Raw genomic sequence first — 25,441 nt, forward strand, 5'->3', positions numbered from 1 at the left:
CAGCCGCCAGGTTCCCCCAGTGGCTCCACCACCCACTGGCCTCACTCCCATCATTTACAACATGAGGGTAGTGGCTGATCTCCCAAGACTGAGCAGTGGGAAGGCAAACAGCAAAAAAGCATGTGGAGAGGATGGTATGTGGGCATTGTCATTTGGGTCATAGTTGACTCCTGGGGCCCCACTTTGATTTTCAGCAAACTCAGTGTCCAACCAGAGCGCCCCCCACCCTGCCCCACTTCCCCACACCTATGCCAGGAATGGCCAGCAGGGGGTGCCAGGGGCACGGGGATGAGATGCAAGAGAGGGACTTGACCAGCCACAGCTGTGTGAGGAGTGGGTGCCTCATTCTCCCTGCTGGGGACCATCGGGTGGGGGGAGTCTTCCAGGCCCCCATGCCTGCTGCAGAACCCTCTCTCTTCCCTCACAGAGCCACACTCCCATAGGTCCCAGAGAGGAGAGCACCTGGCTGCCTCCTCCACAGCATGCTTGGCCCATGCCATGCCAGGGGAGGTAGGGGACCCAGCACAGCCTCCAGGGCACAAGGGCAGGACAGGGTGGCACGTGCCCACAGCACAGGAACAGGTGACAGGCCCTTCATGGCTGCCCTGTCACATGCCCTAACTCAGGACAAGGAGAGGAACCTGGACTTGAACTGGTGGTCAGATTCCAAATGCCTCCCCATCCCCCAGACTAAGGCCTCCTGCCAGGACTGACCGGGGCCCAGGCGCTCCAGGCCTCAGTGGTCTCCCCTGCTGAAGGCATCTCACCCCCCGATTATGAGGCAAAGGCACAGACAGGGTCCTGAGAAGCGGGCCTGGCAATGGGTCAGGGTGGCACGTACTGCAGCACCCCCCTCACCATCCCAGCCCAACCCCCACGCGGAAGCCTGAGTGACGTGGAAACTGGCAGTGGGTGGGAGAGAGAGGGTGTCCAAGCCAGGCTCATCGGAGGATGCCACTCGGTTCCCATGGCAACTGCTGCAGCGCGCAGCCTTTCAGGATAGACCCAGGTTAGGCCTCAGCTGCCAAAACACCCACTCATTTCAGGGCTGGTTACCTTGGTGACCCAGGTGGTAAGAATGTGGTAGGGGGAGAAGGGGCGGGGGCACATCAGGGGAGGCTGTGCAGGGGGGACACTGGCCCAGAGGATGGATCACCCTGCCCCCACAAACCAAGCCCTGACCCTGGTCACATACTGAGCCCTGACTTTGGACCCGTGCTGAGCCCTGATCCAGGTCACAAGCTGACCCTGGACGCATACTGAGTCTGGATTCTAGTCACACTGATTCCTGACCCTGGTCACATATTGAACCTTGATCCTCATCACAGACTGACCTCTGGTCCTGGACAAAGAATTCCTGATCCTGTCACATACTGAGCCCTGATCCCAGTCACAGACTGATCCTTCATCTTGGTCACACTCCTGCTACTAATGAACACTGAGAAAACGGTAGCTGCTATTTTTATTCTTGTTTTGTTTTTTATGTGTGTCCCCTCACATAGCTAACACTCAATAAGTGTTTGTCCAGTGAATACATCAAAGCCAGGATGGAGCCCCTGGGGTCTGTAGTGCAGGGCGCAGAGGTGTTCAAGCCACCCTTTGCTGGGTGGCCACAGTGTGTCTAAGCTGGGTGGGCAGTGAGGGGCAGCAGAGGAGCAGCAAGCAGGCTGGGGGGTGGGCTGCCCCTCCAGGCCCGGAAAGAAGCCGCCTTTCTTCCCCCACTCAATGCCAGCTCTGTCTGGAAGCCTCATTTCCATCTCATTAAGGGGATGAATAGAGCCAATTAACGGCCCTAGGCAGCCTGGCCACCCAGGGGAGAGGGTGCTTGGTGAGAGGCCTCCTGGTGTCCTTCCCACCCTGGCGCCCTAGACTGGAGGCTGTGAACTCCCCACAGCCCGCACCCCGAGTTGGCTGGGATGGGGGTGCAGGGGGGCGCAGGGGGCGTCCCTCCCTCCAGCTGGGCCTCCCCAGCTTCCGGGCTGTCCTCTGGAGGGGAGCGGTGCACTTCTGTCTGTAGCCAGCAGAGGTCTCCCGAGTCCAGCAGGTCGGGCAGTACCGGGGCTGGAGGGTCAGTTCTGCCATTCCCGCCCTGCTCTGCCACCAGGTCCCAGGCACCACAGTGTGTCCCAGGGATGACCCCACCCCCAGCCCAGGCTCTGAGTTAGGGTCTGTCCTGGGGCACCCAGACTCCTCCTCTGAGACCTGGACCAGGGCCCTCTGCATGGACGTGGAAAGGAGGGCCCCAGAGGGCCGATGGGGCTCCCTGTGGCCTGACTTAGCCCACCTGCTGCCAGCAGCTCCTACAGGCGGGGCCCAAGTGGCCGGCCCTCCTTCCTCCCGCCACAGAGGTGGACACCACTGGATCTCGGGATGGGGCTGAGAAGCCGAGCCCACCATCCGGCAGGCCACTTCCCAGGTGAGCCAAGAAGAGCGATGAGCCTTGTAGGGCAGCGGGGTTCCCCTAAACCTGTCAAGGCTCCATCTCCTGAAACCCTCACATAGGCCCTGCAAGCAGGTAGTGTCCCGTCTCCAACTCTCAGGAGGGAAACTGAGGCTCCCTGAGCTGGCCGAGTCTTGTTGCTTCCTTTTCTTGATCAGGCAGGTGCTCCCTGGCCTGAGAATGGTGCCCCGTTTACAAGCCTGAAAGCTCAGGGCCCATCCCGGAGACCTTGGACAAGTCTCTGCGCACCTCCCAGGACCCGACCCCGGCTGTCTGCTGCCAGCTGCACATCCTTTCTCCCCATCTTTCTGGGAAGTGGAACCCAAACACAGGGCCCTGACTCAGCCTCTCTTGCAGCCGGGCGGGCGTGGGGTGCATTCTGGCTCTGAGTGGAGGAGGTGAAGGGCTGAGGGCATGGAGGGCCCATGCATATCATTCCCAGGGGGCCCCATCCTGCCATCCCCATCTGAAATGGGTGTTGTCTGTGATGGGGACTGAAGCCTTCTTGTTTTCTAGATTTTTCTAAATTGGCCCTTGTGCAAAAAGAGTGGCTCCCCTGTCCAAGCCAGAAACCCCTGACAGTGGAGGCCTTGGCACCTTCCCAAGTCCCTCAGTGCTCCCTGTCACCGTGAGACTACCTGGAGTCCCAAACTCCACTCCAGTCCTGACTCCCCTCCAAATTCCAGTCCAGCCTTTGCCGCTCCCTCTGCCCCTGCACACCCCAGAGAGGCCTCCAGATGCCTCTTCCCAGGACTTCCCGGACTCCTGGGGTTGAGGCTGAGCCTGACTCTGTCTCCAACAGCCTCAGGAGTGAGCGAGGTGTCACTGGACAGGTGGGCCCGGGCTGAGCCTGACTCACCCTGGAGGCAAGGCAGGGACGGGGAGGTCACCCTAGCTCCGTGGCCGGTCACAGCCCCTTGGCCAGCAGCACAGCCTCCCACTCCCCTGCGGGATCCAGGAGCCCAACAGAAGTGTGGGTTCACACTCCACACCCAGTTCCAGCCCAGCCTCCCATACCCACTCCCTGTGGGTACACGGAGGACGCACACGAGGACACAGACCACACATAGGGACGCAGGGACACACACCACAGAGGGACACACACACACAGGGACACACACAGGGACACACAGGGACACACACACAGGGACACACAGGGACACACACACTTTCTCCCAGGCCCCAGGACGCTGCTTTTTCATTATCTTCCATGTCGCTTCTGCAATAAAATTCTTTAATTAAAACATGAATATTTAAAACAACCCTTGAGAGAAACGGCCCCATCTCACCCAAGGCGGAAAAATGCAAGGGGAGGCAGTGGCGAGATGAGGGCCAGAGAGAGCCGGCAGGAGGGGCCTGGCAGCCCAGGGGGCGGTGGGGCATGGGGCAGTGCAAGGTGGAGCGGAACAGTTGCTTGGCCTGAGGAGTGTTTGCAGAGTCTGACGCACGACGTGGCCATGTGGCATTTGGACAGGCCGTGTCGGGGGCAGGGCTGAAAATGGGCCACGGGCTGGCCTGGGCCGCCTGCTTGCTCCTGCACTTGGCTGTGTGTTGCCTGCTAGGGACAGCGACGGATGGACAAGCCCATCCCAGTGTCCCCGGGCCCACAGCCAGGGCACAAAGCTCTCTGGGCACAGGTCTCAGCTGGCAGGATCTGGGGTCGACCCTGCCTCCGCTCAGCTATGTGTCTGCTGAAAGGTCACCTGCCTCTCTGGTCCTCATGACACCCCATCCCCCCCCGACACACGCACGCGCACACACGGACACATACGCATGCACATACATTCACACATGCACTCACACATTCACACTCATACATATGTGCACGCACACACACACATTCACACGTACGTGCACGCACTCACATTCACACACATGCACACATGCACGCACACGCACTCACACAGTCACACATATGCACACACACATTCACACACATGCACACACGCACACACATTCACACACACGCACAGCTCTGAGCAGAGCTCACTGCAGAAGCCCTAATGTCACCACCCGGTGGCAGCATCAAGTAGCTCTGCCATCAGCCTACCACTTACAAGCTGTGTGCCCTGGCCGCTGCCTTAACATGTCTGTGTCTGGTTTTCTCCAGCATGGACTGACTGAGTGCCTGCTGCTCCCAGGTACTGTTCTACACTCTGGGGGGCACGTCAGGAAACCAGCAATGCCTGCTTTGTGTTGCTTACATCCTGGCCTGAACAATCAGAAGTGGACACAACAAATAAGGGAAATAATGCGGTGTGTTGAGAGGTGACACATGCATGCAGAGACAGAGGCAGGATAAAGGGCCGCAGACTGGGGCCAGAGCTGCTGCCATTTTAAACAGGACGGTCAGGGTAGCCTGCACTGAAAGGTCACATCTGCCTGAGGACTGGAAGGCAGGAGCCCCACGGGTCTCTGGGAAAGACTGTTCCTGGCAGAGGGAACAGCCACGCGAAGGCCCTGAGGCAGAGGGTGCCTCCACCGGAGCTTATCTCAAGGGCTGTTCAAATGTGGGTGCCTCCGGCACAAAGTAAACACTCAATAAATGACTACTACTACTGAGATCACTTTTGCTCCTGTGGTCCTGGAAGCATCAGGGCCTTCTGGGCACAGGGCATGGGCACTAGGGTCTGAACAGTCTCTGGGCCCGGGTGACCACATGCCACTCCCTCCTGCACAAGATGACAAGCTCCCTGCTTCATGTTGCCAGCAGCCGAGTCAATGTACCCTCCAGCCATCTTTCCATAAGGCCAATGGCCCCTGCCCCACAGCCTTTACCTGTGTTCTGTCAAAATTGCTGCACAGAGCCCAGCCTCGATACACACATTCACACCATGCCTGCATGTGGCGCACACAAGCACGTGTGTAATGTATGCACACATGCACACACACACTTGCACCCACACTTACATGGGTGCACACACACTACATATATGCATGAGCACATATGCACACACACGTATACCATGCGTACAAACGGGCACATGCCACACTTGCACACATACATGCGTGAACACACATGCATGTACAACATACTTGCATGAATACATGCGTGAACACACATCCTCCCACCTCCTTCTGAGCACCACTTCCAAACATTCCCTTTCTCAGAATCTCCGTGCACACCCCGAGCTGCTCGAATATCCCTGCCTCTAGTCTATCTCTGCTCCCTGAGCCCTCTAGAGTCTCCCTGCCTAAGAATACGGGAGGATATTGATATTTCATTGTCAACATCGCTTCTGCTCAGAAACACTTCACCCCTGTTCTCATTCCTCAGGGCAATCTAGGAAACAAGATATTTTTACTCTTTCTGTTTTAAAGATGAGGGGCCTGAGGGGATGAGAGAGCTGATGGAATTGGCCCAGGGACACACAGCAAGCCGGGTCAGGCTGGGATTTGAACCCAGGCCCTGGGGCTTTGCATATGTGGCTCAGAAGCTATTTTCAAGCATCCATTGCCCCTCCCTCGCCCTGCCCTGGTGCTCCAGGTGTCAGAGCTGCCTGTTCACATGACACTGCCAGCTGGCTGCCTCACAGGCAGCTCACACTCAAGTCCCACTCTGACCTCCAGATCTTCTTCTCCCTGCCACCCCCAGCCCCACTTCCTTAACTCAGCCGACATCCTCCTTTCTGGTGGGACACCTGGGAGGAGCTCCATGCCCATGTCCACATCCTTTCATCAGTAAGTCGATCATCAGCTGCACCCCCAAGGACCTCCTCTTCCCTCCCGCTGCTGCTGCTACGTCCTGACCAGGCCAGTGGCAGTCCCCTCCTGAATGCCTGCACCGGCTGCCAGCCTGTCTCAGGCTTCCCCTTGGGGCTGGCGTCTGTTCTGCACTCACAGCCCAACCATCTGGCTCTTCTGCCCAAAGCCCTGCTAAGACCCTTGGGTTCCCAAGATAACGTGGGATCTCCCACGGGAGGCCCGACCGCCTTACACCCCAGGGTGCCTGCACTCAGTAGGTGCCCAGTGAGGAGTGAAGCTCGGCGCTCCCTCTGACACCCACGTCACACGGTGCCCCAGCCTCTCCATGCATCACATGCGTCTGTCCCGCCAGATCTTTCCAACAAGCTCCATGCTGCTCCGAGCACTATCAGGAATGGCAGAGCTGCTGCCCCCTAAAGCTGCTAACAACCAGCTCCCCAGTAGTGGGTGTAATCTTGGGCCGGGCCCCTGAGACCCACCAATCAGAGGGAAACATCCTGCAAAGGAGTTGGTATTCTGCCAAGGAAGGAACCAAGGCTCCGAGGGGTTAAGTGACCAGGAGTGGCAGGTGTGCCTGTGACCGCTGGGCCCAGTCTTCCTGCAGCCTCCCACCTCCCAAACCATCCACCGCCCCATCTCTGCTCCCTGAAAGAGCCCTCCATACTCTGCTTTGTTCTCTCCCCAGTCCCCCTCAGGCGCTCATCCCTGCCACACCATGGAAGCCGCCCTCGCCAAGGCTATAGTGACCTCCAGTCTGCCCGGTGGGGGCTTGGTCCTCAGCCCCTCCCACCCAGCCGCTGGCAGCACCTGACACAGCTGATGTGCCCACCTGTCCTGACACAGGATGACCACTTGGCTTCCTGGCCCCCCACTGCCCAGGGGCACTGCCTCCCTCCTCCTCGGGCCTCATTCCTGTCCCTCCTTCCCCTGGCCCCTCTCTAGCCCCACTCACAGCCTCACAGAGGCTTCTCATCTGGGATCCATGGCCCCGCGTCATGGGTAGAACCATGCTCCAGCATAACTGACTTCCTTTGTAGTCCTGTGTAGCCTGTTTTGTGCCTTTAAACACAAAATTCTGAGGAGGAGTCCACAGGCCTCACTGGCCCCAGAGAAGTCAAGGCCCCTGGATACCCCTAAGAGTCCCACTGCCCCAAGATGGCCCTCCAGCCTCGAGTACACAGCCTGGCCTCACCCCCAAACACCCGATGTACGCAGTCGGCCCCTGCCTGGCATTGCAAACTCAAACCCCTCCAATCCCCCAATCCTCCCAGATGCTCCGACCAAAACCCTGGGCTTCCTTTTCTTTCTTGCGCGTCACCCGTCAGCAAGGGGTCTCCATGCCTTAGGTGTGTACAGGACCCATCTCCTGCACTGAGGCCCACTGAGCCCCCACAAGGTTCTACCCCGAGGACCCTGCTCCTGTGCAGGTTCCTGTCTCATTAGCAGGAAAAGTCAGTGTCCCAGAGGCTGGCAGCCCCACAGGACTGGCCCCTGCCCCTCTGTGCTCTCTGGGCACAAAGCCACCCAGGCCTCTGCACTTGCCGTTCTCTCTTCCTGGCATGAGGTTCTCCCACCTCTCCCAGAGCTTTGAACAAGGTTCCTGGTCCTCACAGCCTCCCTGACCTCCAGGTACAATGGCAACCCTGCCGTGAGGGGCTGGCCCTGCCTGGTTCTTGTGCAAGGTTCTCATCGCTGCCCGACGCCTGGCTGCTCGCGTCTTCTTGCTTAGGGCTTTCCTTCCTCCCTTACGCAGCTTCCTGAGAACAGGGATCTCGAGGGTTTTCACTGCTGCAGCCCCAGCCCCAGCACCTAGAGCGCATGGCAGATGTGATTCATCCACCCAGACCATACTCAACCCAAAACCTCATCTTCTGACCACATCTCCACAGAGCCCTCCTGCCCACCTTTCCACGCAGCCCGAGTCCCCAGGAGCATCATCCAGCCCCACAGGCTCCTGCAGCCCCCAGCCCCCAGTCCCTGCAGCCTCTGACTCATTAAAGTTGTCCTGCCGGAGAGAAAGGGTGGGCCCTCTCCCAGCCAGGAGGATGACCCTTTCCCATCCTGTAGGAAATTAGGCCTTCAACGCTCAACAAGCACCCACCGAGTGCCTGGGCTGGCCCTGCACACTTGCAGTGACCTTCACTCTTACTCTGTGCACAGGTGGATGGAGCAGGCGCCTGGGTGCCTACTCCCCAGACAATGGTGCTAACCAGGGCAGCCCTGCGGAAGAAGACCCTCACCCACCTCCCCTGCCCACTCACCTCCGCCTGTCCGCCCACCTCCTCTGTCCGCCCACTTCCTCCATCTATCCGCCTCCCCTGTCTGCTCATCTCCCCCTATCTGCCCACCTCCCCTGTCCGAAGGTTTTCCCTCCAGTCCCTCACCTGTGGCGCCGTGCCCGCCCCGGTCCTGGGTCAGGCTGGTGAGGCAGTTTTCAGGGCCACCAGCCACCGCATCTCTCAAGCAGACATCCCCGCGGGGGGCCAGGGGGCCAGCGGCAGGACCGCCCGCCTCGCCGCCCAGGCAGGCACAGGGGGTCTGCATGATCCCGCAGGGGTGCGAGCTGCGGCTACCGGCCAGACACGCGTCCAGCCAGCGGCACAGCATCTGACAGGCGGCACGGCTGGGGTTGCGGTTCCCCACCACTAGGTACTCCACGGAGAAGTCGTCGCTGGGGCCCGGCGGCCCAATCCGGGGCCCGAGTTCGTCGTCCTGGGGCGGCTGCTGGCGCCGCATCTGCAGGAACTGCTTGCTGGCCTGCAGGAAGGCCAGGGGTGCGGAGGGGTCGCAGAGCCGCAGCACCTCGTCGAAGCTCTCCACGCCCAGGTAGGTGCGCGTGGACTCGAGGAAGGAGTCGAACTGATAGGTGCGGACGCGGCCGGGGCCGCTGCAGGGCACGGGCGCCTTGGCCACCTTCATGTAGAGAGTGTAGCGCCGCGGATCCGGGTTGCGCAGCGTCCAGGAACAGCGCGAGGCGTTGGCGGGGAACACAGCGGCCGCTGAGAAGTAGCCGAAGAACTTTCCCTGCACCAGCGTGGCGCACGGCTCGTGCCCGGACCCCGCGTCTGCTCCGGCGGCAGCCCGCGCGCGGCGCCCCAGCAGCAGCAGCAGCAGCAGCAGCGGGGCGAGGATCCAGACGGGGCCCGGGGCGGCGGCCTGGCCCCTCATCCTAGCTCGCGGGGCCGCCGGGGTTCCGCGGGCTGGGCAGGCAGGCACGGGCCAGGCCTTGACATGCCAGGGTCCGGCGGCGGGCAGGGCCGGCCCGGCGGGGGCAGGGAGGCGGGGCAAGGGTGGGATGGGAGAGGGCCCCGCTTCAGGTGACAGAGAGGGCAGCAACGGCTTCTAAAGTCCAGGGCCCTGGTGCCAGCCTGTGGCCACCAGCAGCATCTGGAAGAGAAAGAGCAGAGGGTCAGAGTGAGCCCCTGGGGAGTCGTGGGCTCTGGGGGGGGCGGGGGCTGTCTCAGAGGAGGCAGCTCAGCCGGCTCCCAACGAGGGCAGGAGGACTTTGGGCCGCAGACACAGGCCCTGGCACCCTCCCAGGCACCTGCTCCGTCCACCTGTCTGTCTGCCACCCACCAGCGTGACCACCTGCAGGGGCAGCGGCCCAGCTTGGGGACCAAAGTACCTCCGCCTCTACCCAAGCCTGAGCAGGGAGGGCTGGCACTCCACCTGGGGCTTTTGGCGGTACGCTTTTGCTCAGGCAGCCTGGCGTGGCTCCCGGGGGCCCTGGCCTGCCTGCCTGCCCGCTCCCCTCACTCTGCGTGGCTGCCCCTCTGTGAGTGAAGGGTGCAGCTCTCTCGGGCTCTCTCTCTCCTGCTGACCTTGGTCCCTCCTCTCTAACCTTCCTCCTTCCCGGGAAGATTCTGCAAACCCGGGGGAAGGGAAGTGGGCCCGGAGCACAGGAGAAAGGTTACTCGGGCCATTCCCCAGCCTCTGGTCTGGCCCCCGAGTCCCTTCTAAGGCTTGGGGAGCAGGAAGGGGGTGCAGAGCCTCAACAACAGTGACTGGATCTTTGGGGTGAGAGGGGTTCAGATTTGGTGCCCCCAGGACTGCCCTCTGCAGCCTCCAGCGTCCTGTACCCAGCTGGTGCTCCTGCCAGGAAGCTCTCTTTCGGCCCTCCAACGTGCCCCCTCATGCCCTAAAGCTGCAGGCACAGGGCCTGGGGCAGGATGGAGAGGGGGATGGAGTCACCAGGAGCCACCTCGCCTCCACCCCTCCTCTGCAAGGCTAGCATTACTTCCCATCATTCCTGATGGGAAAACTGAGACACAGCGAGAATCCATCATTTACCCCTGTCACAGTGAGTGGGTGGGAGAACCTGTACATGAGCCTCAGGCTGACCCCAAATTTGTGCCACCAGGAGACACCTCCCAGCTCCAGGAGAGGGCCCAGGTTGAGTGACTGCCCACTCACACTGGCACAGGTGAGCAGAGGCGCAGCGAAGGCCCTGGATCAGGGGCTGCCCTGGGCCCAGTGGGCATCCACCTTGCTGTGGAGCTTGGCAAGCTCCTTCTGCCTACAGACCTCAGTCTCCTTATCACCTCCAAGGCCTCTGGCCAGGCCATCCATCCCACCCAGCAGCCGAGCCAGTGCGGGAGGGAGGGGAGCTGCAGCCAGTCTCCCTCCCCCAGGCCACCCGGCCTCCTGGTGGGGATGCCTCCGCTCTGCTGACCACGCAAATGCTGGTTGCCCGCCCACGGGACTTGCCGCTTCCTGTTGCCCAGGCCCAGCTGGCCGGCAACACAAGGTCAGTCACGGCTCTGCAGTCCCCTCCTGGCGTCCTTCCTGCATAGCCTTGTAGGCAGAGCAGGGAGCTGGGCCCAGGCAGCCTCGAGGCCTGGTCCCGGCCTGAGCAGAGGCTCTGAGCCCATGGGAGCCAGGAGGCCGGAGGCTGGACTCAGGCTGTGCCCGGGACTGCAGAGTGGCCCCGGACAAGTCTCTCACCACAGAGCCTCAGTTTCCTCATCTGTAAAGTGGGATGGGTGCCCCACTGCTCTCAGCAAGAGGTTAAGAGCTGGGTGGGGGAATTTTAGCCAGGGGGGTGCAGGAAGTGCTCCCAGCAGGGGAAGGAAGCTGACTGGGGCTTCTGGATCCAGGGACAGACATGGCCCAACCTGCCCTCCATGGTCTTGTTCCTGGCAAACATTCTGGGCTCCCAAGAGAAAAGTTGCTTTTAAAGGGGCAAACTTCCAATACAATCTTCCCATCCTGGCGCCTTGGTGGCAGACCTGGGAAGGTGCTGCCATGTCCTCTGCCTCCTGGAAGCCTTCCTCCAGTCCTGCCCCCAGACATGCTTGGCTGGGTGGGCTTGGACAAGGCATGGAAAAGCCAGGCTGTCCTGGGCGCCCCCCACCATCCCATGGAGAGACAGTGGCTGTGGGCAGGTCCCACCTGCCTGTGTGAGTCCCACCCAGCCTCACCTCGCGCTACAGTCCCAGGGTAAGCCCAGTCCTAGGTGAGTATTCGCAGAGCCTGGCAGAGCACCAGTCCCAACTGGTGCTGACCCAGCATGACCTTGACCCCTCCACAGGCCAGCCAGCCTCACTGCCCCACATGCCCCTCCAAGTGCCAAGGAGGCCCCAGGCAATCCTGTTAGCCCTGACCCTGAGTTGGTGTCACCCCCAGATGCACCACCTTCCCCCAGAGGGACCCGCACAGCTCAAGATGCCAGGGCCCACCTCTCCCCTCCTCATCCCAGGCCCTGGCAGCTCCACCCCACAGCCTTCCTAGGGTGGGGCAGGTTCCTGGGACCTGCGGTGCCAGGAGCGGGCACAGGAGCTGGGGTGCACAAGGACCAGCCGCTGTGGGCCTTTGGCCGGGCATGGAGTCTTTAGTGCCTCGGTCATCCCATCTGGAAACTGGTACAACCTGGCAGCCTGGAAGGGGGGTATAGCCTCATAAGCCCAGCTGGCCACGATGCGGCTGGTGTCCGCAACGCCATGTGGACTGTGCAGGCCAGGGAGGGGTGTCCCAGGACAGGCTCCAGCTAGGTGAGAAAACACAGAAGAGTCCATCCCAGGTTCACAGGGAGACAGGATGTGTGCCAGGCGCTCTGTGGCTGAGGCACCCAGTTACAGATCCAGTTTACAGATGGGCACAGAGGGACCGTGCCGTGGTGGAGGCTCACAGCTGGTACTGGACACCTGAGCCTGGAATTCAGCTTGGGCCTGCGGGTCACCACTCATGCTCTCTGCACAGCATGGCCCCGCATGACCCCAGAGCAGGTGGACGAGGGCGTACCCCTGCCACTTTCCCCAGGCCCTTGAGAGCTGAGCCGAGTGGAGGCCTCCTGGCATACCCTAGGGCCTTGGCATCACTGGGGCACCCCTCATTGTCACCAGCTCACTTCACCCCTTGAGCCCTCTTGGGGGTGTGAGTCTCACCCTGTAGGCAAGAGGTGGCAAAGGGGATGAGAAGCAGCTGGTGCCCCCATCAGAACCGCCCCTTAGAAGGCCCATCCTCGCAGTGCTGGGGTCACCCTGGGGGTGATGACCCAAGGGAGGGGTGTGAGGGCCAGGAGTGGCCATGGGGAAGGAGAGTGGTCAGGAGGGGGAAGGAGGAGGCCCCAGCACCAGCCAGGCATGGAAGCTGTGCATGGCCCGCTTCTGGCCTGGAGAGGGAGGAGGTAGGAGGTACCTGCAGGGAGGAGGGGCTAAGGGTCTGGCAGGGCAACGCCCAGTGCCCCGGCAGGGACCTGGGACCTCAGCGGACTATCTCAGAGCCAGGAGATGGCCCAGAAGTGCCCATCCCTGGGATTCTTAAACCTTGAAGCCCTGGGGTTCCACAGGCGGGACCACAAGTGCCATCAGCAAGTCGGTGGGGGGTGGGGGGGTGGGGAAGGAGGGCTCAGGTTACTTCCCAGCTCCCCAGTGTCCCCTAAAACATCTCTGACTGAGCTGCTCCCCGCGCAGGCCTTGGGAGAAGCCCTATTGGCCAGAAGGCCGGTCCAGCTGACATGAATTTGAGACCCACAGAACCGGCCCAACCCTGCGTTTTCTGGTTGGGCCACTGGGCAACGCTGGGCAGGAGCTCAGGCTGTTGTCTTGGCTGATAGCCCCTGAGCCTGCCAGTGGGCACGGGCCCCCTCCAACCTGCCCCATTCACCCTCTGCCCTACCTCCAGCAGACCCACCCATCCCTGAGCCAGCCGAGGTCTCCTGCACCCCACCTGCCCGCAACCCTCCAATGGGACCGCTCCAAGACAGGCCCAGGCGGGCAGAGAGCTGGCCAAGGCCGGGGTAACCAGGGACCACCTCCTGAGGCTCCTGTCCCCCCATGCCAGGCCCGAGCCAGGCACTGCAGCCCAGGTCACATGGCCGCAGTGTTGGCTGACAGTCTAGCTGAGACGGGGTGGGGCATGCAGGGGAGGCTACTGATCCTTCCTGGCACCCAGGGTGGCATCCCAGAGGGGTCAGCACCTGAGTGGGGCCCTGAGGATGAGTGGGTCCCTCTGCCTGCTGGGGGCAGGAGTGGGCCTGTGTAGTGTCTGGGCCAGGAGGAAGGGTTAATGCGGGCAGGGTCACAGGAGACTTCCAGTGTGCGAGTGGAGGAGGGGCTGGTGGCCCCTGCTGAGATGTGGACGGGGAGAAGCAGATGTGTGTGTGTCAATGTGTGTGTGCACGAGTGCATGTGCATGTGTGCACACATGTGTGCCTGTGTGTGCCCAAGTGCATATGTGTGTGCACGTGTGCTTGTGTGCCTGTGAGTGTGCATATGTGAGCATGAACACACACATGTGGCACATTTATACAAGGCCACGTGGCAGTGGGATAGCCTGGGCTTAGGGCTGTACTTGCTGGGATGCGGGGCCAGAGATGGGGCTGGGAGAGGAGGGCGTGCCCCACAGGGTATGTTTAGCGAGAATCACAGTCACGGCCTTGGAGAAAGGGGTCCAAGTCTGAGGCCAACAATGGCTCCACCCTGGGGCAGCTGCTGTGGTATCTGCACAGCCGCACCTCCGGCCTCGGCTCCCCTGGGCTGGCTCACCCTCCTCCCCTCAGCCACACCAGCTCCCAGGTCCCCTCAGTTGGGAGGATGCCCCGGGGCCCCAGGGGTTGGCCCTGGCCCCTCAAAATCCAAGCTCTGTACTTCTCCAGCAGGTGCTTTGATTTCCCCAGCAGGCCTTTCCAGCCTCATCCTCCAAAGGCCTGCTCTACGCAGCAGTCAGGGACCCTGAAGGTTGAGGCCTGGCTGACCCCTGAGCCCACCCCACGCCAGGCCTCCACCATGAAGACAGCAAGCTCCGGGCATCCGGGCCACAGGTGACAGGGTGGGAGAGGCTCATGGGCTGCCCCCATTGCTGGGGGACCAGTGTGGGGGACCAGTGTGGGGCTGGCCATTTCTGTCTTTAAGTGTTACAATTTAGTGGCAAAACCATCATCAACTGTCTTGCAGAGAAGTGAGCAATTGTCTTCGTCCCCACTACAGGCCACTTCTCTGGTCATTGGTTTCCATATCTTGGCCTGGGTAACGGCAGTTCCCGCTACCTACTGCCCCTCGGCTTCCCAAGGACAGTGACCAATTACCAGCAAAGCCCTCACAGGTTCCTGCCTTTCTCGTCACCTTTTCCAGGGTCAAACTGCCCTTGTTGTCAGGAAGTTCTTTCTGGTGTCTAACCCCCATCTCTTCTGCTGCAGAGGAGGCTGGCCAGCTTCTGCGAGGTGGCCTAAGGGCAGGGGGGGAGTGCTGCTGGTCTCTGGGCAGAGGTAACAGGGAGAGGGCCTGGGCTGGCAGACAGGGGACCCAGAGAGGTGGGACAGCAGGAGCCAGCCACGCTGGGCCAGGGAGCAGAGTTGGAAGCCACGGTGAGGGGAAGAGGGCACCAGAATTCACTACGCACTGACCGCAGGCCAGCAACGAGCCTGAGATTATACACGAACCCCTCCTTCAATCTCATAGCTTCTGCATGAGGTGGGCGAGGCAGTGACCCCCATCACAGACACCCTCAGATGAGAGGCACTGCAGCCGCCTCTCGCCGCCATCCTGTGCCTGTGCAAACTGCACACACACACACCCCACCCTGCCACCAGGCCTGGGTTCCAATCACACCCTGCACCTCGGTTTCTCCACCATCCCACCCGAGGCGGTGGATGCTGTCCAAGGCCCTTCTCTCAGGGGCACTGGGGCTCCTCCGTGAGGCTCAGCACCCCATGCCCACTCTGGGTCCAGTCCACACCGGACAGACCCGACCCTGGGCCCAGGCCTCCTGCGTCCCCTCCCCGCCCACCCCAGGCCACCAATGGCATCCCCAGACACCAGCCACAAAAGGCACTCTGTTGTCCTGCCGGCCCTCTGAACAGTGCCCGCCTGTGTGTCCCGAGAAAAGGCTGCACGGGGGGAGGGGCGGGGTGGGCACCCTCGGCACCGACTGCCCAGGGGGCTGGGAGGCAGACGGCTGGCCTTCCTCGTTCAGGGTGCCTACGGCCCCCATTCAAGCGGCCTGGTCACCGGAAGCAGAGGCAGCACCGTCCCCCGCCTGTGAGGTCCTGGCAGGGCCCCTGACATGGGCCCAGGACAACTTATTTGTGTCTCAGGGGTTCAGAGCCATGAGAAATGGGCCAGAGAGTCAGGGACTAGCCAAGCCAAGGAGGGGGTGCCAAGATAGCCTCCCCCCCACAGGGTGACCCCCAGATGCCACCTGCCCTACCCCAGCTTGTGCCAACTACACCCCCACTGGCCAACCTGCAGGGTAGCTAAGCCTGCCCATAGGGAGCCCAGGTCACGTGCCACCCACAGCAGAGGCAGGCCAGGGTGGGCAGGGCTGCCAGCAGGGTCGGACCCCCTGGGGGTGGTCCCTCAAGGGCATGGTAGTCCACCATGTTCACAGGGCCTGCCAGGCCCAGCCCCACCCAGCTGCCTGGGCACAGGGGTGCCCAAAGAATCTGGCCAGAGCCGCTGGCGGGGAGAGAAAGGCCCTTCCTACAGAGACCACTGCTGGAGCTGAGGCAGAAGGGGCCCTGTGCTGTGCCAAGCTCTGCTCTGGCTGGCCCCATGCTCTGCCCTGGCACACAGACCTTCATCCGACCCCCCACCCGCAGAGGGCAAGGTGATCACAGCCTGCAGTTCCCCAGACATGGGTACAGGCCCAGAGGGACTAACCGGCCCCCAGTGACTCCAGGGAAAATAGGAGCTGTGTTACCCCTCATCCCACCCAACTGTCCCAGACCACCTTGGCCTGGCGTCAGACACCAACTTTCCAATGGCCCTCAGGCTCCGGTCCTCGCTGCACCTCCCCTAGTCTAGGGCTCATCACCCCACGCCACCTGCAGGCCCTAAAGATGCTCCCTGTGCTGAAGCTCCTGGGCCTCTGTCCCCACCCTGCTGCACTGAGGTCCCAGGCACACTCCGGGGCCGGTCCGAGGCCAGAGTGAGGAGGGTTACCTTGCCTAGGAATTGCCCTTTAGGGCAGGGCTGCCCGGCCAGGCGGTGAGCCCCTAGCAGCAGTATGGGGGCCCGAGGAGGAGGCTGCATTCAGCCTGGACTCCACAGTGGCTGGTCTCCTGGCTTGAGGACCCCTAAGAGGAGGCTGTACCCTGGGAGCAGGCCCCAACCCAGGCCTCCACCCCACCACGGCAGACAGGCAGTTATGTGGCGATGGGGAGGAACAGCTGCAGCCAGGGTCCAGCATCTGGGAGGATCGAGACCGAGGGAGAGAGTAGGTGTGTCCAGCAGGTGAGCAGCCTTGGCCCAAGGCGGGGCTGGAGGATGCATGTGTGGCTGTGTGCACTGTGTGCGTGTGTGCATGGGGTGCTGAGTCCAAGTGAAAGCTGTGCAGGTGTGAGCGGTGTGTGTGAGCGAGTGTGGGGAACAATGTGCGTGTTCCAGCTGAGCTACACACGTGAGAGTGCACATGTGGTGTGTGTGCTTCGGGGGGGGTGACGAAGTGTGTGCACGTGCAGGGTGAGTGCACGCTCCTTTTGTGAGTTACAAGTGTGTGCACTGTTCAAGGGCTGTGCACATGCATGTGTGCAGGTGTGTGAGCAAGTGTGTGCACACAGTGCGTTGCCAGCATGTGGGTCTGCACACGTCTTGCAGGTGTGCGCGGGGCAGGGCGGTTCTGTGTGTGCGTCTGGGTGCGCTGTGGTGGAGAGGAAGTGTTTCTGGAGCGCTGCCCGTGAGATCCGGGCCCGGCACAGGGACGGACGGGCTCTCTGGGACTGGGGAACAGGGAGCAGGTGCAGAGTGCAGGGGCCCTTCTCCTCCCAGAATCCCGTTCCTTTCCCCTGGACCTCTGAAATCCTATTTAAATGCATTCCTCTGGGGTGGCCATTACCCCAGAGGAGCTGGAACTGGGGCCTCGCCAAGACTTGTCTGGACAGCCCTACCTCTCCCTGGTACTTCACAGGGTGACGGTGTCCTGGACTCTCTGGCACTCTCCAGGACAGGCAGGTAGGGCCACCCACATTCCTGTCACAGAGATGCCAACTTAGCCTCAGAGAGGTGCTGGCCCAAAGTCGGCCTGCCAGCAGACAGGAGTGCGATTCCACTGACCGTGTGCCCCCAGGGCCTGGGAGGATCTGCTGGGATGCATGGTGGTCGGGGGTGGGGTGTGGGCTTTGCAAGGCTCCTTCCCCGCCTCACACCCAGGCCAATGCCCAGCCAGTGCCATCTTCTCAGCCTCCTGGCTGCTCCTCTGTGTTTCTTATTTCAGGGACCCCTCAACCACACATCTCAGTCAAGAGTCAGCACCCCCAAAACTGGCCCACAGCTGAGTGAGGAGTGGGGGACAGGCACCAGGACATAGGGACTGTCTCATCTCAAGGTCCACCCCAGTCTCTGAGCTCCCAGTAATCCCTGGGTCCTCCTGACCTCAGCTGCGCTGGGCCGGAACAGCTCAGTTGCTTGGTGGGCTGCAGGGGAACAGCCTGCCGCATGCTTCTCTCCCAGGAAGGCAAGTGGCTGGGGGCCCGACAGTGAAGCTGCAGAGAGGACTTCTGCTGTGCCCTTCCCCTGACCAAGCCCCAGAGAGGGATACCCTAGAGAACAGAACGCCACAAGCAGGAGGTGCTGGCAGCAGGGTGTGGCTGAGGTGGCCTGGGGGCAATGGTCGTGGGGGTGACGGGGTGGGGTGAGATGGTAGGGGAGCAGTGAGGGTGCTGCTGTCAAAAATGAGGGGGCTACGGCTGTTGACGAGCAGGACAAAGGACAGAGGGTGGGTGTGTACCTGTTTGAGTTTGTGAAACCCATGCAGGGAAGGAGGGAGGAGGGGCAGAGGTTCCCACAGGTCCATCCAGGCAGGGTAGCCCCGGACAACAGAGCCTGTAACAGGGGTGGCAGGAGGCGAGGGGCCCAGGGCTCTGCAGAGGAAGGAGGCTCGTCCTTTGGTACTGATCCTATTTTTTGTTGCTTCTTCAATTAACAGAAACGAGTCAGTATGAAAAAAGAAGAGAGAGGGAGGGTGGGGCAGGAGTGGAGACGTCCGGAGTCCCTCCTCAGCGGCTGTGCTTTGTCTGTGGGGGAAGGGAGATCCTCACCATAACCCCGAGGAGCAGAGCACAGATGAGGAAAGGAGGGGCCGGGGCCTGATGAAGGTCACAGAGCAGAACGCACGGCCAGCACCCCCTGGGTCCCACTCCCAGTCCCTGCCTGCGGGGGCCTGCCTCCCTGCCCCATCCCCGGACATCAGCATCCAGGCTGTGTCCTCCGGATGGTGTGGTCTGTAGGTCTGAACCTCCCCTTCTTCCCCTCTGCGTGTGTAGACAGGCACACATCGCGGGGCGGGGGTGCCGTGTGCACCCCTGTGTGCTCGTGCTGATGCATGTTCTCGTGAGCTCACAACAGGACGCAGGTTTTTGGGGTGGTGGCACCCTGACGTTCCGTGTTTCTTGCCTTTGTGGGGACACGTGTGCCTGCTCTGGGTGTCTGCCTGCGCCTCACACTGGAGCGTGTGTTGGTGTTGGGTCTGCTGGGTGGTGCTGGGGCTGGCTGCGGCCCACTGTGATGAATGTGGCGTGCATTTTGTGCAGTGCAGCTATGGGTGTGGCAGTGGCACTCAACAGGCTGTGCACTCAGCCTCCGGACGGGCCCTATGACCTGCAGCCCATGGGGCACCCCATCTCTTCGGCATCCCCATCAGGCCAAGCCACCTACCCTGTTCAAGACCCTCCTGTGGCTCCTGACAGCAGCTCCCAGGACATGGGCCAAGACCTTCAGGGCTCGGGTCTGGCCCTGACCCCTCTGCAGCCCCCTGTCCTGCCTCCCACCTTCCTCTCCAGCTCTGGTCTATTTCTCACACCCACACTATGCCCTGACCCAGGGCCTTTGCACAGCCGGATCTTCCTTCTGCCCGGACCTCTGACCCCTTCATCACCCACCCACCTGCCCTTCCGTGGGATGCCTCCTGGCTGAGCCTCACTTCTAGGTCTCTGTAGGCTGCTTTCTTGCACTCCCCAGAGCCTCCTTGACAGAGCTGGTCAGGGGCTCTTTCCTGCATATTCCCGCAGCCTCAGTGCTTGGGGGGGCATTGCACAGGACCACGCCCTCCCCCTTGCCCCCTACCCTGCTCCCAGTGCGAGGGTGTACACGTGGGCACCCACGCGTCTAGTGAGTGCCACTTCCTCTGTGTGCACGCGGGCTGTCTACAGGGGGATCCCGGGCCTGTGCGTGTTTACCCAGAAGTCACAGCTCTGCCGATGGCGCAGCTGCAGCCAGGGAGGCCGGAGGCTTCCAGAGGACAAAGGGAGGGCGTGGGCTTGCGGGCCGGGAGGGGTTGACAACACCCTGCCGGTTCTGGGTCTTTGCTAAGGGTCCGGCGTTGGGGCTTTCCTCCCAGAGTCCATCCCGTGCACACACAGCAGACCGGGGGCAGCCCAGAGCCAGAGCCGACGGTAAAACGGGGTTTGACTAAATCCTGCCATCCGGGCCACACTGGCGTGAGACCCGCCCCCGCCACGCACACACATGTGCAAGTCTGCATGCCTGCACACATGTGCCCCCAGCCTCCCGGACGGGCACGCACATGCATGCGCGGCACACATGGACACAAGCACGCAAACGCGCGCTCACGCCAGCGCACCGCACACCGGGACCCGGCCGGGCCGGAGAGGGGGGCTCTGGCCGAGACGCGAGGCGCGTCATGGGACCCAGCGGCGGGAGCGGATGGCGCGCGGGCTGGCGGGAGGGCGGGGGCGGCCGAGGCTGCCCAAGATGGGGCCAGAGCCGCGGGCCGGGCGCGGAGGAGACGGAAGGGCGGGCAGGGCCGCGCGGGCGCAGTGCGGGCGCCCTCTCCCGGCAGTCAGCGGCAGCGCGCCGGCCCTCCGCCCTCCGCCCTCCGCCACTGCGGCCCCGTGCGGGCCGCCTGGGCCTGGAGCCCCGCGGCGTCCCCGGAGGACGGGCTCCGCGCCCCACGACCCACTCCCGGAGGCGAGCTCGGGCTGGTCAGGGGCAGAGGGCGCCGCGGGAGGCTGCCCGGACCCCGGGCGCTTGCTTAGCCCTGCCCGGGGCCCTTCATGCTCGGCCCCGCGGCTGTGTCCGCAAGCGCAGATGGTCTCGGGACCCGGGCCGCCCGGACGCCGCAGACCCAGCACGCTGCGGACCTGGCACGTTGGATCTCGGGACGAGCAAGGAGGGTCGGGGGCTGGAAGGGATCCGAGAGCAGAGCCCGCGCCCCCATTTCATGGACGCGGTCACCGAGGTCCGAGAGGGGCCGGAGCCTGCGGGCAAGGGAAGGGCCTCGGAGGGCTCCATAACTTGGCTGCGCCCCCTCCCTAGCCCAGGATCAGGAGGAGTGCTGCCTGAGGCCGAGGCGACGGATCGCCCCCTCTCCGCCCCCGCGCGGGACCCCGGCAGGAACAAGCGCCCTTCCCTGGGATCAGAGGCGGCAAACTCCTGGCTCGAGCCCCTAGCGCAGCGCCCGCCGGCGGAGCTGCGCGCCTCTCTGGCGCATCCCTGGACTTCGCGGCTCGGTCCTCAGCCGCCGGGGCTCCCGGGCCAGCCTTCTGCCCCCCAGATCGAGGCGCAACAAGTCTGAAAGCAGCGCCAAAGAGCAGCTAGCGAGCCGAGAGGGAGGGCGTGGGGCGCCGGGCGCTCCGGGATCCCCGAACGCGCGCAACGTCCGCCTCCGGGGACCGGGCGCGGGCGGCGGGCGCGCGGGACTGGCTGGGCCGGCTGCCCACACCCCCTTCCAAGGCCCCGACTGTGCGCGGACGAGGGCGCGCCCAGGAACCCCCGCCCCCTCCTTCGCCTGCTTGACCTTGCTGGGTACTCAAAGCCGGACCCGGCGGCACCCCGGCGTGCGGGCGCAGAGTTTCGCTGCCGCCCACGGGAGGGAGCGGCTCGACCTCCCTCGTTGCCTCCTGGGCAGCCGGGGTCGCAGAGGACTGGAAGACATGAGGGTTCTAGGAGACGTGATAGTCGCCTCCCCAGACCCCACACACCGTATACCACCTCCCTCCCAGATACGAAAAGGGACCCAGCTCCCCTTTCCCCCGCCTCCGCCCGCGCGGCCTTTGCTGTTCCCCCGCGGCGGCTCTCGCTCCGAGGGGCGTGTGTTTGTGTCTGTCGGGGAGAGCACTAAGGGTCTGCTTGGGTTCCCAGGGTGGAGCGGGAGAACTGACCTTCCAGCCCCCTCCCCAACACAAACGCCAAGCGGCTTCTCTGGGGCAGGAGTGCAGGCCCCCTACCCGCCCACACGCCTTCCTGCCTTTCAACTACTCCGGAGTTGCAGCCCAGGAATCTGCGCCCCAGACCCGGAGGAAGAATGGGGAGGTCGCGGCGGGAACGGATGCTGAAGGAGGGCTGGCTTAGGGCTCTTCGGGTCCCAGCCTGGGCGCCTGCGCTCCAAGAAACTTAGAAGCCCAAAATAAAAGTGGAAAGGGGTAAGGTGCCCAGCGGCCTGGGGCTGGGGTGCCAGGTTAGGCGTTCTCTTCAGGCTGCCGGGGAGTGGCCAAGCAGGAGCCGCCGCGGCCAGGAGGAGGGACCCGGGCTCGGAGCCGCAGCCTCCGTCAAGCCCTCCCGGTCACATCGCTTCGCGGTGATTCTCAGCTCCGCCGCCCCCTCCCGAGGCCGGAAGCGCTCTCTACCTTGCCCAGGGGGTCGCGGGAACCTGGGGAGAGGGCTCTGGCAGGGTCCAGAGCCCCCGACCTCCCCAGGAGGGGGCGGGGGCCGTGCTCGTTCCTCGAGGCAGCTCTGCGCGGCTCCTAGCTAGCGCGGCGACGGCGGAGGGCCGGCGGCCTCTGCTCACCGGGAACGCGGACCCGGGAGTGCTCGGCGCTTGGAGCGGAGAGGGCACAGGGCCGGCCCAAAGTTGAGAGTGGCTTATCTGCGGGGCCTGTCCGACCCAGTGCAAAGGTAGACAAGGAGGGAAGAGCGAGGGCGTTCGCGTGGGGGTGGGGGGCGCAAAAATAGCCCTTCACCCGAAGTGGGGGAGAGAACCTCCAGGGAGTCTCCACCGCCAATGCCAGGTCTACAGGGGAGGGCTTCTACGGGCAAGGGCTTCGAGAAGGAGTCTGGGGTTTTCTCCTGCCTGCCCCAGGCTCTGTGCGTGGGGGGAGGACGTCTCGGGCCCCTACAATGTCTGTAGGGGCTCTGGACGTGATTAGCAGGAGGGGGACACGCTCAGGGGCTCTCCGGAGCCTGCTGCGTCTGTGTGTGGCTGTTGGGGGCCGTGGGGGCACCCTTAGGCCCCTGCCAGCGTCTGTGTGTGCTGGGGGTACAGCGGGAACGCCCTCCCCGGCCTGCCCTGTGCATGTGATGAGGAGGGGTGCCAGGCTGTGGTGTGTGGATGGGGAGGAGGCGAGCAGAGCCGAGGAGCCTCTCCTGGGTCCAGGGTCGCCCCCTCCTCAGCCTGCCCAATGCGGGCTCGCGGGGACCTGCCACATTCCATCGCCACCGCTGGAGGAGGCAGGGGGCTGAGGGGGTAGGGGGTGGGGGTCCAAACTCCGGAGCTCTGAGCGCAAAACCTCGGAGCTGCGAAGCCCCAAACGGCGAAGTTAGGAAGTCTGGGCGCCCGCACCTTCCCCGACCCCCTCCCACCCTCGCTGCGCCCCCACCCGCCGCGCCCCCAGCCCCCGCCGGAGCCTTCCTTACCTTCCCCAGCAGCAGCGGCCCCGCCGGCAAGGACTCGATCCGGCGAGTTGCAAATCCCCGCGAGTGCCTCGCGTCGCCGGCGGCCGAGCCGGGCGCCCGACCGGAGGTGGGGGGGCTCCTCCAGCCGCCGCCGCCCCCGGCCCGCTCCGGGCCTCACCGAGACGCCCCCTGGAGCGCACCCGCCGGCGCACGCAGGCCCCCTCCCCTTCCCCCGCGCCTGCTGGAGTCCCCCGGGCGCCCGGAGGGTCCGGATGCCCGCGCTGCGGACGATGCTGGGCGCGCGGGCCCGAGCCGGGCCAGGACGCGGCGCGGCCGCCTGTGCTCCCGGCTCGCCGGCTCCGCGCTCGCTCCGCCGGGGCCGCCGCCAACGCCGCGCCTGCCGCCGCCGCCTGCGCCCGCCGCTCCCTCTCCGGCCGCCGCCGCTGCTCCGCTCCTCTCGCCTGCCCGGCTCTTCTCGCCTTTTTTCCCCTTCCTGGGGGGGGGGGGGGGGCGAGCCGAGCCGAGCCGGGGGCGGGGCGGCGCGGGGAGGAGGAGGAGGAGGCCGAGGACGAGGAGAAGGAGGAGGAGAGAGGCGAGAGCTGCTTCCCCCCACCCGGCTGCCGGCGCTCCCCAATCTCTCGCTCTCTGAAACTGGATCCCGAATCGGGAGCCAGAGACTGCATTACGGATTACATCAGGCTTTATAGAGCTTCCAGATCACACATTAGAGGGGGAGCGCGAGCGGGGGGCGGGGGCGTGGGGGGAGGGGAGCGAGATAAGGGGGGGCGGATAAAATGCACACACGCGCGCACACCTAGGAGAGCCCGGTGCCTGCCCCGCGCAGCAGAGAAGCCAAGAGTTGGGTCCCTGCTTTCGGCCTTCTCCAGGAGCAGGGGAGTGGCCCCACTGGCTGGCTGGATGATGGATGGTGGACGGCAGGACGGACACACAGATGAATGGAGGGAAGGAAGTGAGGGGTTGTGCCTAGGCAATGCAGGTGCGTGGGTGGATAGACGGTGGACGGATGGATGAGGTAGGTGGGTGTAGATGGAAGTGGGGTGGACGGATGGATGGACAGATGACTGGAGAGCTGGCGGGAGGACGGTGGGGTAGAAGGATGGAGGGAAGAGATGGGTGAGGATGGACGGGATAGGTGGGTAAATGAATGGGCGGCACCCAATGGAGGGCTGCTTGGCTGAAGGCTGTGCAGGTGCAAGGACCAGGCATGGATGGGGGTGAGAGCGGACTGAATGGGGGATGGGCAGGAGAGAGACTGGAGGCATAGACTTCTGACCCCATCCAAGAGGGTCAGAGGGAGGGGGCTGGGCGGGGACTGGGCAAGGCCAGTTGAACTGCTCAGGGGGGGCTTGTCCAGTTCTTCCTCATGGACCCTGTCCTGAGAGATGCTGAGGGGAGTGCCTGGGGAAAGAGTCAGGAGGTGGATTTGAAGGTGAGGTCGAATCCACCACTGACCCTGGGTGGCTGTCCCCAGGCACTTCCTCCCATTGTCACCATCCATCCTCCTCTGACTCGGTGACATGGGGGACCTCCGAGCCCCATATTCAGGTTTGGTTCTTCATCAGCGGATGGAGACGGCCCCTTCGGCTGCCTTGGATCATCCACGGCCCCTCTTCTGCTTCCAGGACCGCTGGCCAGGTACCCAGAGAGAGCCTTCCTAGAAGGAAGCCAGGACCTTGGAGAAGTGACTGCGGGATCCTTCTCCACCAAGACGCTTCTGCCTCAACCCCCTTCTCCTAGCTCTCAACGTGTGGTCCACTCTGAGCGCAAGTCCTCCTGTGTGGATGTCCAGCACTCTGCACATTGAACCATCTCAGCAGGTCACTGTCGGCCTGGCTGCTTCTGTCAGCCCATTAGCCAGAGTCTCCATTGGGTACCATCACTGCCACCACCAACACGAATTCACAAGGACTGCCACCCCCCTACCTGAATGTCAGCACCCACCCCGCCCTGGCCTCCCGTGGCCCTCAACGGCAGTCACCACCGTCACAACACAGGTCACCAGGGTAGGAGGGAACTCAAGCCCACTGAGCCCCTGGGCATGGCGCACTGCTGGCCGGACACAGTTGTGTCCATATCAGTTCCCTCCGCAAGCCCGATCTGTGGCCAAGGGCCACAAGGGACTGGCCAGGAGGGGCCCAGAGACACAGGCCACAGGGCAGCCAGGAAAGGGGGTGGGGGCGGTCTGCTTCCCGGTCCAACCTCTTGGGCAGTGTCACACCTCCTTCCTCCTGGGGAAAAGGCCTTCTTCTCCAAGGCTTTGACAGGATTGTTG

General features: G+C 63.3%; 1 protein-coding gene across 1 annotated transcript in view; it reads right to left on the reverse strand.

Moving 5' to 3' along the window:
- Nucleotides 1-9,313, reverse strand: part of ADGRB1 (adhesion G protein-coupled receptor B1) — an 81,326-nt gene extending 72,013 nt beyond the window's left edge. The window contains exon 1 of the mRNA XM_030921436.1: nucleotides 8,530-9,313. Within this exon, the coding sequence (XP_030777296.1) occupies nucleotides 8,530-9,313 (784 nt within the window). The remainder of the gene's footprint in view (nucleotides 1-8,529) is intronic.
- Between the last annotated feature and the right edge of the window lie 16,128 nt (nucleotides 9,314-25,441).

Source organism: Rhinopithecus roxellana, chromosome 17, assembly GCF_007565055.1.
Source record: "Rhinopithecus roxellana isolate Shanxi Qingling chromosome 17, ASM756505v1, whole genome shotgun sequence".
NCBI lineage: Eukaryota > Metazoa > Chordata > Mammalia > Primates > Cercopithecidae > Rhinopithecus > Rhinopithecus roxellana.